Here is a 12,573-nt window from a genome sequence, read left to right on the forward strand (position 1 = left end):
ATATTCATTCATTCGAACATTTTCAATTTTGTTTCTTTTGCGGGTTCTGGAGACGTATTGGGAGACGACAAATCAACGCCGCTGCTGTAGTTTTCGTGTCCATGGAATTGTATCTTCACGGCGGGCTTTCAGACTGTTCAGAGGTCAGGACGCCGGCACGAGACTACTAAGAAGTGTTAAAGGTGATAAGATAACAGACGCTGGGCGCCTCTGCAGCTCAGCGTAAGTGGGAGCTTTTAACGACCTGGCAGCCAAGTATACCCGGCGGCATGAATACCGTGAATCGCGACAGTTTCTTTGCATTTTCGGATTGTAAATTACACGGGTGAGTTCATTATGGAGGGGCGGTGAAGTAAACCCCCACGCCTGCGCGTCTATACGTACAGTGCTATAGCTCGGAGCTGCTTCAAAGTCGCATCGAAACCTCATCGTGTCGTTTTGGGACGCTTCGGGTCGCTTTGTACCGGCGCCATGTGGCTACGTGTCATTTTGGGCTTCTCTCACAGAGCAAAGCTCTTCGCTCCGGAGATTATTGGTCCATTTAGTAGCAGAGAGAGAGAGAGAGAGAGAGAGAGAGAGAGAGAGAGAGAGAGCTTTGGAAGATGCAGAAGGGGATCCTTATTCCAGGCATCTTTGTGTTGACCACGCCTACGTACGTACCCCGGAATACCAGGGATGTCTGGTCCTGCAGGCGACTGTTGGCCATCCGCATCTTCCACTGCTCAGTGTAGGTGGGTGTGGGAGGGGTGGTAGGGTCGGGGTATTTGTTGCAGTCCACATGAGTATATGAGTGTAGCTAATCGAATGCGGAATTTACATTCAGCCGAATACCTTTAAACTTGCACACTGCTAGTGAATGCACAGAAGGAAAGTTGGCTAGAGAGATAGAGAGAGAAGGCTCTTTATTAGGAAAGAAGGCCGAGATGTTTGCCGGAATTGCGACACCGACATGCTACTCGGCGGGGGAAGGGGGAGGGGGAAAGAAAAGGCCCCATAGATTACAGGGCAGAAGAAAGAGGAAGAAAGAGAAGAAATAAAAGAAGACAGAAAAATAACAAGAAAATGACACTCAGTTTGTGAGTAGTAAGATTACAAAGTCTGTCTTCTAGGGAAGGTACTGCGACATATGAATGAATGAATGAATGAATGAATGAATGAATTTATTGTAAACAAGAAAAGGAAAGACCACCACCAGGCGTACTTTGTCTCACCTAAGGGCAGACACCGGAACGCCTACTGGTGTGGAGGGTGTGGGTAATAGGGAACACAGTTGTACAGGAAACGGAGGATAGAGAGGAGATGATAAATATAAAAATATATGCAGGTCTAACAGGACATATATGTGCAATATATACAAGGTAAACACTAAAACACGAAGTCAAAAAAAAAAAAACAGCACACTCACACACACACACAGTTTAGTTTATGTGGGGAGAAAGCGGAGAGCCGGGAGGAGTCCTGAGGCATCCAGGTAGGACCCCAGAGTCTCATGGACTCCATCCAGCTCTCTGGCACTGCCTGGCGGCCAACAGTTCGGTCCTCCCTGCCACAAACTGGGGGCACTCCAGGACCAGATGTGGCAGGGTCTCGGCAGTGCTGGCACGACGGGTCGTCGATGAGCTCTAGGCGGTGGTTTCGCTCGGCTGTTCACACGCACCCCACGCGTAGGCGCAGGCCAGCCGAGCGTTGATGTCTGGGCATCCGTGTGGCCCGGACGGGTGGTGGGGCCTCTCCAGCGGCCAACCTCGCGTCAGGGTGCTGGGCCCGTACATGTCGCTGTATCAGCAGGCAGGCGTCATCCGCAGCTGCGTGGGCTGCCGTGCGCGAAGGGGGAAGCTCGTGAGCGTCGGCGGCCAGTTCATCTGCCCTCTCGTTGCCCTCCAGCCCAATGTGGCCTGACACCCACTGCAGCCGCATGTGAGCCCCCCGCTGAGCCAGCCGTGCCACCTTGTCCCGCACGGCCCGCATCAGGAGGGAGCGCGGGTCGCCCTCCTGGATCCGAACTTCGAAGTAGGGCCACTCGAGAATCACACAGCAGGGCGCAGCGCTCAGGAGGTGGCTCCAGCTCCAGTAGAAGGTCCAGGCCAAGGCTTACGCCTACCATTTCGGCCTTGGCGGATGATGCGGCGTAGTGCAGCCGGGCCTGCCTGGTGGCCTCCGCCAGCACTGCTGCCGCCGTGGCCGAACCCTGCTGCTGCCACACAGAACCATCCGTGTATACCAGGGTGTGGTCCTCCAGGTCGCCCCACACGACGCCCCGGGCCAGCTGCAGCTGCCCGCAGTGCGACGTCCGCCGCTTGCTACGCAGGCCCGGGATGTCCGTGTGCACTTCGGCCTCTAGGGCGGGGGGGCGGCTGCAGGGAGGGCCTGCTTCCACGGGGGCCACCATCTCCTCGTACAGGGTCAACATGCGCCCCATGCGCGAGTGGCGGTGTGTGCGCAGCCGCTGCAGCAGGGGGCTGCCTCCCTCAGCCCGCCGCAGCCGGTCAATGTGGCCCAGGGCGCGCTGGTCCGCCGTCATTTGGAGCGTCCATGCCCCCGCCTCAGCCAGCGTCTTCGCACACTGGGAGTCTCGAGGCAGGCCAAGGCAGGTGCGGACGCCGCTTCGGTGGTCGTTCTCCAGCTTCCGCCAGCTGGGCTTGCGCAGGGTGACCAATGGTAGCCCGTACATGAGCAGACCCACGGCCGCAGCATTGTAGAGCCGCAGGGCCGTTCGCTGCGAGCAGCCGCGGTCCCGGGCGGCCATCTTTCGCACGGCCGTGGTGGTCATCTGTGCCCTGGCTCGGAGCTCCCTGGTGGCCTGCCGGAAGTTGACGCAGTGGTCCAGTGTGAGCCCCAGGTAGCGCACACTGAACTTCCAGCTTAGCTCCTCGCCATCGATGTCACGACATAACTGTTGCTACGGCGATTCTGCAGCCTAAATGGAATTGACTTCAACACGTCACGATGTGCAGAAAATCTCAGGTGGGAATTGTCGAACAAATGCTTCGAGCCGCTCTGCTATATACCGATTCAGTTTAAGTCGGACCCGCCACGGTGGCTCAGTGGCTAAGGCGTTGCGCTGCTGAGCACGAGGACGCGGGTTCGATTCCCGGCCGCGGCGGCCGCTTTTCTGATGGAGGCGAAAAGCAAAAACGCCCGTGTTTACGAGATTTCGGTGCACGTTAAAGATCCCCAGGAGGTCAAAATTAATCCGGAGCCCTCCACTACGGCGCGCCTCATCGCCTGCGTTGCGTCGGCGCGTTAAACCCTACAATCAATGAATCAATCAATCAGTTTAAGTTGGCTTCACTGCCACATAAGCGTGTTTTGCTATCAAGAAATTTTTAGGGGGCAATGCAGGGAGCTTGGTATGAAAGTATGTAGGTCATGACGCCCTTTATTAAGATATGATTTTCCTACTACGCGGCGAAAGTGCCACACATAAAGCGCTACAGACGGGTGTCCCATTGAGTAATATATAGGGACGAACGATGCTTTTGATCAGCAAGGAAAGGCCGAGCGAGCACAAATATCACCGCTAGAAAGCATAGCTGCTGCACCCAGAGCTGCACTGCACGCAGTAAAATATAGCTCAGATAAATGTCGCTACGCGTAAGCACGTAGAAGGGCTGCTCGTGTACCTGTCTTCTCTCTGTTTTCTTTTTATTTTTTATTGCTGTAGTGGCGTCGAAGTTGCTTTCAACATGTGCAGCATCAAGATAAGCGGACGGCCCTGGATCTATCTCTAACCTGCTGTAATCTTTCTCTACGTTCGTCTATCCAAAGCATAGCCTGCCTGTTCGCTCCGACTATTTCCAAACCGAATGCGAAAATGCAACAGAGCCGGGAGTTCTCTTATTTCTCCAGACTGATTAAACTTGTGGTTGAATGAACACTGGCCCTATAGTTAAACAACGCGCATTCCGGCATGGAATGCGCGTGATTAGATCTGTCGTATTACGGGACTGTTGTTGCACTGGATACAGATATGCATTAGACGCTGTGGGAGAGTGAACTCTGGGTTATACTGCTTAATATAGCGCGTTTGTATATCCAGGTATATCCTGGATATACCTAGATAGACGTCTGTAAATCTTGAATGTTGTAACAAATTCTTTTTGGAAATAATAAAACTTGAAACTTGAAACTACATAGTATAAGCCGCACTGTGCAATGCGGAATGTATGATGTATAAAGTGTTGACACTGCAGCATTCCCACTCTAAAATGCCCTGTTTATCAACAGGGCATTTCACAGGGGAATTGCTGCAGTGGCAACACTTCTCAGGGGCCGGCATGTTGGCTCACTTACAGACGTCTGGCAGCTTCTCAGTGCTTACACCTAGTTGGTGTACTGTTGTGGGCTGTTTTAGGAGGGAAAAATCCAAAAATCACGGCAGTCGTCTGCCACCTTTCACATCCACAACCCAATTTCCAGCGAAACATTTAGTGCGGCTGTCCTCTTCCTAACTCCCTCAAGCACTTGCCAGTGTCCAGCAAACAGTATCAACTTCCAAGTCCAGCGTGCAGACGGCTACGTGCATCTCCTGAGCTTCTGTGGTCAAGTCCCGACCCTGCAAAGACGATCCATCCCTTCGCCAGTTAAGAGGCGATACACAAACTGTGTCCAAGCTGCAATCAATGCAAATTCGAAGTGTCCGTAAAATCTAGTTTTTCCAGAACAGTGGGAAACTGTGTACGCGTTTTGTATAACTCCCTAAGTTAGGTCAAAACACGCATTTAGTAATTCTTTACCACGTCTGACTAATCCACAACTTTTCAACTTCACCAGGACATCAACCCTGATATTATTCCGTATGTTACATCAGAGTTCAAGACTTGTGCAGCATTTACTTGTCCTAGGGCACTGATGAACGTGCGTATAATTATGACTGGGAGTATATGGAAAGTATTGAAGTTACAAAAGAGGGTGTTGCATGCCTCATCAATAATCTGAAGTTATCTACTTCTTCCGGTGTAGATAATATTAGTTCCAAAATACTAAAAAATACCATATCTGTGTCTCGTAAAATTATTTGTGTGATATTCAAGCAGTCGTTATCCTCTGGACAGCTGCCCAGTGACTGGAAAATAGGTAAAGTGGTCCCCGTATTTAAATCTGGTAACAGAAATAGCCCGGAAAATTACCGCCCCATTTCATTGACCTGCATTTGCTGCAAGCTTATCGAACATCCCATGTTTACAATCACCTAGAGTCGAATCATTTCTTTTTTCATAATCAACATGGTTTCAGAAAAAAAGCTTATCATGCGAAACGCAGTTACTTGAATTCACGACTGAGCTGCACTTTAACATGAACAATAACCTTCAGACTGATTGCATTTTTTAGACTTCTCTAAAGCTTTTGATCGTGTCGCCCATTGTCGTCTTATCACAAAATTAACCGCGCTTCGAATTGACTCCTGCACACTATCATGGCTTCGAAATTTTCTTTCCAACCGTCTACAGTTCACACTAGTTAACAATATTGCTTCATCTCTAACTTACGTGACGTCAGGTGTGCCCCAGAGCAGCGTTCTGGGGCCTTTGCTCATTCTGATTTACATCAACGATTTGCCACCAAATATTTCCTCTCCCATGCGCATTTTTCCTGATGATTGCATTATCTACAGATCAATTAACAGTACTAACGACCACCAAGCGTTTCAAAACGATCTCAGCCTAATTTTTTATTGGTGTAACACTTGGTTAATGGCTTTGAAAGCACCAAAATGTCAGGTAATTTCTTTTAGCTGTAAACGCGTCAACTCACATTTTTCATACAACGCCAATCACATTGAATTGCTGCATACAGTATCGTACAAATATTGGGCGTTCACCTAACCGAAAACCTTTCGTGGTCATCCCATGTTACAGCCATCTGTGCTAACGCATCGAAGACACTAGGATATTTACGGCGTAACCTTAGTAATTCCCCTTCGAGCATTCGCAAATGGGCCTATCAGGCCCATTTGCGAATACTCGAAGGGGAATTACGTTGCACAAGATCAAGGGTTGAAAAAAATATATATGCAAAGCGAAACTGGCCGTATAGAAGAATACTTCTTGGAGTCAATATTCTGACAAGTGCTCGTGTTGTCACATTAAACAGTCTTCTGCCTCACTAATTCTGAGCTGCATTTTTCAGTTATTTTTTTCTGACTAACTAGCGCAGTTATCCTGTTTGCGGGACGAGTGGTTTTTATCCCCAGACCCACCAGGCGAGCACACGCCACCGCTTTCAGGCAGCGCATCAACCATTTTCGCATCCCTCCTCTCCGCTGCGAGGAACGCTCGCCGTCCCTCCTTTAATTAGCTGCCCGTCCTTGGTTTCAGTCTGATTCGAGTTTTATCGCCTTCGGCACGAAAACAGGAACCCGATTCGCGTTGGACGCACACTGAAGCGGGTTTTCTCAATGTGCCTGGCTAAAGGGAAACAGAGGACGAGCTGGTGGCAGGCGCGAGCATTTGCAACGTCTAGGTGGCCTGCAAACTTATTAGGCTGAAGAATTTTAACGAACTTATTTGCCCTGTGGGGCTGTGCAACGTACAGTGCGTGAGCGCATTGGGCAATCAAGTTCCAAGTTGAATAGCCGCCTTTAGGTTTGCAATAGCTGCTAACAAACTGTACGATGGGGAAAGAATACTTTGAAGTGCAACTTCAGAATACTTCAAGATATAACTTTAAAAAATGACTTGTGTGTTTGTTAGCTACAAACTATTTTTAGTTTTTCTTAAGTACTCTACAGACGTATGGGAGAGCCTGTGAATAGATGTATTCATCCTTGCCCCCGTCTCCCTACTTTCACGCTTCGAGTGTACTTTTCGTGTATGGTTTTCGCATTGTGTACATGTAATTGAATGTTATTGTGTTGATTTGATTGATGTAATAATTAATTTAATTTAATTTAATTTAATATGGGGTTTAACATGCCGACGCTACTCAGGCGATGAGGCGCGCCGTGGTGGAGTGCTGCGGATTAACTTTGACCACCTGGGGGTCTTTAACGTGAGCCGGAATCTCGAACACACGGTCGTTATTGTGTTGATTTGCTAATGGCACTGTACTGCTGGATTGTCCCGTGGAGCAAGAGCCTCCGTCAGGCCGTAGCCTTTAGCTCTTGCTTCTCTTTCCGCAGATTGTAAAGAAGTGAATAAACTTGAACTATGTTGACGAACGCAGGTTTATATTCTGTAACGCTTTTAAAAGTACCCGTGCATGTCCAGCGAATTATATCTCGTTCTGTTTCGTTTTTTCTCTTACTCGTGGTGAGTTTATGACCGTCATAAGGAGGCACGCGTACAGACAATGCTTAGTCCGAACGCGTCTGCATTCACGGACGCCTCGTTCTAGGTGTAGGCTGGATACAATTACACATTATGTTTTCCGCACACATTATCGTATTGCACTTGCACTCGGAGCACTAAACAAGTAAGGAAGGAGCACCAGGTATGCTCCTGTCGCAAAGAAGAAAAAAAACTTTACCGGTTGAAGACAGAACCGAATAAACTTTTACCGTATGTTGCATGCACAGTATGTATATACTTTCTTTTCTACTTTGTTCCTTCGTTTATGACGCTCATTGGGCTTTACTTGGAGGCAGCGTGAGGGGCACTCGTAATAGCGGGTCATATCATGCCAGCTGGTAGCGAGTTAAACGTCGCAGAGAGTGCTATATAGTTAGCGAAGTTTGAAGAACAGCGTAACTACGCAATAATAACCAAGAATTCCGGCTCCAGATGTTTAATGCTTGTAGACAGCCGGTAGTAAACCTGCGGTGCTAATACTTTGGCTTTCCCTTCATAATGCATGTAGTTCCAAACGTCATCGTCGGTCATTGTTCATTGTTCGTTCAGCACCATTAGAAGATCACTGTGATGGGAGAACAAATGGCCCCGTTCAAACGAGATCAGCCAGGGAGGAACCGCTCTAGACAATGGAGGCGTTGTCAGTGCGGAAAAGAAAAAAAGAACAACACGTGCCAACCCCAGCCATTGTCAATCATCAAGAGTCTGCAGCCTCGCAGCAAAGCCCCCGCTACACCACGTCACTTTTTCTTAAAGTTTGAGGACCCTTAAAGGGGCACTGACACAAAAATGTTGCACTTTGGCTTTTCTGTTGCGATAAGTGGCTAATGACCTGCTTACCACGTGTGGAAACCTCATTTCCTTTAGCGTGCGACGGTTGTTTAATTACAGACGTTTTAATTGCGGACAGTCGCAATTTTGGTTTCAGCGGGTGCCGCGAAGTGCGAGTTTTGTATAAACAAAGCTCTGCACGTGACCGTCGGAGGGATATAAGAGAGCCGAGCTGCCGTAGCACTCTCGAATCTGCGTCGCCGGCAGTTTCTCTAAGTGCCCCTACGTACTGATCCCGTCAGCCGCTTAATTAAAAAGCAACCGTGGACGTGACGCAGACGCTGTGAGTGCAAATTGCTACCGCAGCTAGAGAACGACGCGCGACGCTCGAGACAGTGGGTGAGGATACGCGCGCTGGGAGCAGCCGGCAGGTCTGCCTACAGTTGTGTTCGGCTTAACACTGCGGTGGATATTCGATTGCCTCTCTAGTAAGCGGTGCAGATGACGATTTTTAATGCAACCCACCATCGCATCATTAACTACTTTCTCATACGCGCTGCCTTATTTTGGACTTGAGGAGTCCCGTTTCGTGCAGCGGTAACAAGCTATCGCTCGACCTACCTGCGCCGGCCTGCGCCACTTCGCGGCCGTGGCCGCCGCCGCCGGTGCAGCGACCGTGCGGCTCGCTCAGTGCGCTTTTCGCGCCCAGTGTAATAAAAAGCAATAAAAATAGAGTGCCTGCAATTGCTCTAAAAGTTAGGACGCGGCCAGCTGCCCGATGAGCCAACGAAATCCCGGCGCCCTCGCCGCCAACGATCGGATCGTTCGTTGCTCGAGAGCAGAAGCTCCGACCACCAATTGGAGCGGCGAGCGCCGGCAGTGCGGAAGCGGCCAACACAAACTCGTGACGTGTTTGGATGTTGTTTATTTACAAAATATCCCGGGAATGTCGATTGCGTGAGGCCCCTCCGCTGGCGGCTTGGTTGCGTTTCGCACACTTTAAAATTGATTTTATATGTGTTCTAGGCTGTATTTGCCGCTGATATTTTACAGAGGATGTATGTGTGTTCAGACCAATCCATCTCCGAAGTTATCTCGCCTTCAAAATTTTGTGTCAGTACCCCTTTAAGATTCGCCTCTAAACGTGGAACGCGAATAGCGCTATCGGGTCCCGTTTGCATCGCAAGGAAATTCTCCGACCGGTGAAAACTTTCCGCTCCTGCTCGCGCGCCATTTGTTTGGGCAGCGCCTTACGATCTCGAGGGTTTCAGTGGGCGCCGCAAGGTGGCGCTACGAGATTTTTTGCTCATGGTCAACGCTGCCGATGTCGCCGGCTTTTCTGCGACAGAAGGCCCTTTTTGTGGAGTGCATGACCTCTAGGTCGTATGAAAGACAGCGTTTTATATACTGGGGTGTCCACATAAATTAAAAAAAAAGAACAAGTGGAAATAACTTTATTTGGAACTAACATTTCTCAAGTCCGAAAGGTGGTGATACGTAGTGGCTAAATGTGACACTACGTTACGTGTCCAATCGATTTCAAGGCGTGATTCAAAAACCGCATGAAGGAATAGGAAAGGCTGTACATTATTGTTACTTTAGCTGGAGAAAAGTTGTTAATACCTATTTTAATCTCACGTGCAGTTAAAAGTGCGTTGCTGCGCTGCTCACTGTCATGGCTGCCAGCATTCCTTTTGGCGGGACACGCATGGCTGGAAGATAAAAAAATGCGATTTCAAAAGTTCTCGGGCGCTGTCAGCAAAATCGCTTCGGGTTAAGGTGTTTTAAGCGATGCCCTTTCATTTGTGATGAAGAAAATATACTCGTCAAAAATCTGTCGTCTCTTCCTTTGACGCTACGCGGTAAAGAAGTTGCTTCCATCTGAAACTGGGGAAAATCTGGCTTACGGCGCTTCTCCGTGGGAGTTTTGCTAATCGACAGACTTAGCAAAACTCAACCCGGCACCATTCTCGCTCAACATTCCCTCACCAGAAAGGGACCTGGTTTCTTTTCTCATTGAATTGGAGAGGCCTTCGTCTTGCAGTGGACAAAAACAGGTTGCTGCTGATGATGATCAGCACCACAAAAACATTTGAGTAATTAATTTGCAGATGAATTCATTTATTTCGTGCTGATACTAATTATGAGAGAAGGCAGGTGTGAGATGAGTGCGACAAAGCAGCTCCTAAGATGAGAAAACGCGGGAACTTCAAAAACAGCGGAAGTGACGCGAAAGCGACGACCTGTTAGGTTTCATGGCCGCCGTTCTATTGTCTCAGTAATACCAGAGTCCTTCAATGCTTTGAAGGGCTCTGGTAATACCCTCTCGAAGCCTTTTGCCTGCGCCTAAAGCGTTCGTATGCCTCTCTGGTGCCCGTTCGTACTAACGCTGCTCTTGTCAGCGCTTGTCGGGAAACGCCGCAGGCGGGGAAAAAGAATTTCTAGAAGCCCTTAAATTGGAATTGACGGATAAATGCCTGAGCCGCTCTGCTACACACGTATTCGCTTTAAAGTTGGACTTGCTGCTATACACAAATACACCGCTGGGAAGATGTTTTGAGTGGCAATATGAGCAGTATGATATCAAAGTTGGAAGGGCCCAAGGCCTTTTAACGAATACCTTCATGAAACGGCATGTATCCCTCTAAAACGCTATACACTGAGCATTCTTAGAGTCCGCTTTACTGCTATGCAAAAAGCCTTGCTGGGCAGACGTTTATCAGAGGCAATCTTGAAAGCATGACATCAAAGTGCACCATGGAGATACCTGCGGCTTCACTGCTGTGCAATAACGCAATGCTTGGAAGACATTTTTGCAAGAGCATATAAGACTATGAAGGTCCTAGTGCCTTTAATTAATGGCATTTGGTACGCTGTGAAAGTGTGACACAAACGTTACAGAAGGGCCAGACGGGTTTCCTCGCTAAGTCCTCACAGAGATGGTTATGAATTTAAAACGGCGCGACCGCCCTCATCATCGTCTGGGACGCCGCGTTCCTCAAGCCGCTCTCGGTGGCGCCTCTATCTCGAGCGTTGCATACGTATTTCCCCCCAATATCGTCAAACAGCTGTCAACTTGTTTGCCCAGGTTTATGCGCTCAGATAGCAAAGGCCGCGCAGTTCAGCGTGTAATAGTTTGCTCTCATTTCGATGGGTGGCGCGGCTGAAGTATGTGTATGCACATATATGTCTCTCACCGGATGCCACCGCAGAGATTGCACAGGTCACGCCCATGGAGATGTACAGCGTGGATAGGTGTACTCCCCGCCGTGAACAACACACGGAAACGCTTTGTGCCTCCCGCTGCCCGCATCCGTCACGTTCATCCCCCGTTCAAGGCCCCCCCCTATTCATGGAGTGGCATGGGCATTTGCAGCTGAGAGAACAGCATTTACGGGCTTACGGGTCACAGTGTCGCTCCGCCTGGGAGGCGCATTCCATGTAATGTGTGGAGGGTGTGGTCCACAGCATTCAACTTTTTGTGCGGAAGGCAATAGTACATCGAGCAAGCAGGTCATTGAGTTGCGGCGAAACAGCGAACATAGGCGTGCGCACAGGGGGGGCTGGGGGGGCGGCCGCCCCCCCTAATCATCTGAAGGGGGGCGCCAAATTAGCCCATATTTTGCCAATGTAACACATTAAAGTAAAAATTTCTGCTCAGAAATATTTTGTATGTGTTGCAATTCCATCGCATTGAAATAAAAATTTTATAACCATACCTCTTTGCACTGCGTTCGGACCGCTAGGCCTTCAGTGGGAGGAGGTCGGGAGTTGCTGGAAGGCCGGGGGGGGGGGGGGGGGGGGGGGGGTGCGCAGCGGTAAGACTTTGCCCCCCCTAATCAAGAACTCTGCGCACGCCTATGACAGCGAAGCTTAACAAATACACAACACAAAGGAAACAAACAGGACGATAGCAATCGCCAACTCGCCCGTCTGTCGATCCTTCTGCTAGCTCTTTGAGTGAGCGAACGGTTAAGGCAGCGTTCCACCTATAAACGGTTCGTTTCTTAGCTATTCATTGCCCCTCCTGTGATTGCAAACCGTATTTCGAGAGCAGCACAGTCGGCTGCAGTTAATACGAAGTTTCTTCGGTCCCGTTTTGCGCTCGACGGGGGCCCCAAGCAACTTCGAATTAACCAAAATTCTAATCAAACAAAAGGCATAATAAGAGCATTGTTATTAGGCCACAACACGTCTCCCTTCTTAATTTCATTAGGAACCTCGATTTTCGTCGCCAATTCGAGCTTGCGGCAGGGGTTGCCCTGATAGTCCAGACTTATCGCTGAATTCGAAGCCTCGGGCGCTATTCTCGACGCCGTAAATTCACCGTGAGCTGTGAATTCGCCGGAGGCGTTGTCTGACTGGCTTTCAGTATTGGCCACGTGCTTCCGGTTGACAAATCCGTTGTGGGTGCTGTCGTCATTTTGACGTTTCATGACGTTTACTGACACCAGCTCTAAAGTTTACCTTATTTCTCTCTACTGAAAGCGCACAATTATTTCCCGGCAACGAA

At 49.4% G+C, this 12,573-nt stretch overlaps 1 protein-coding gene across 3 annotated transcripts in view; it reads left to right on the forward strand.

Moving 5' to 3' along the window:
* Positions 1-12,573, forward strand: part of LOC144174077 (uncharacterized) — a 41,305-nt gene that overhangs the window by 8,418 nt on the left and 20,314 nt on the right. The window contains exon 1 of one of the 3 annotated variants that reach the window (XM_077702509.1): positions 2,788-2,964. The exons of the other annotated variants lie outside the window; for them this stretch is intronic. Coding sequence (XP_077558635.1) covers positions 2,922-2,964 — 43 coding nt within the window. The 5' untranslated portion in view covers positions 2,788-2,921. Of the gene's footprint in view, positions 1-2,787; positions 2,965-12,573 lie in introns of those variants that run through there. 3 annotated transcript variants of the gene reach the window in all.

This window comes from Haemaphysalis longicornis, unplaced genomic scaffold (genome assembly GCF_048455015.1).
Source record: "Haemaphysalis longicornis isolate Haplotype H1 unplaced genomic scaffold, Haemaphysalis longicornis Haplotype H1 scaffold_3, whole genome shotgun sequence".
NCBI lineage: Eukaryota > Metazoa > Arthropoda > Arachnida > Ixodida > Ixodidae > Haemaphysalis > Haemaphysalis longicornis.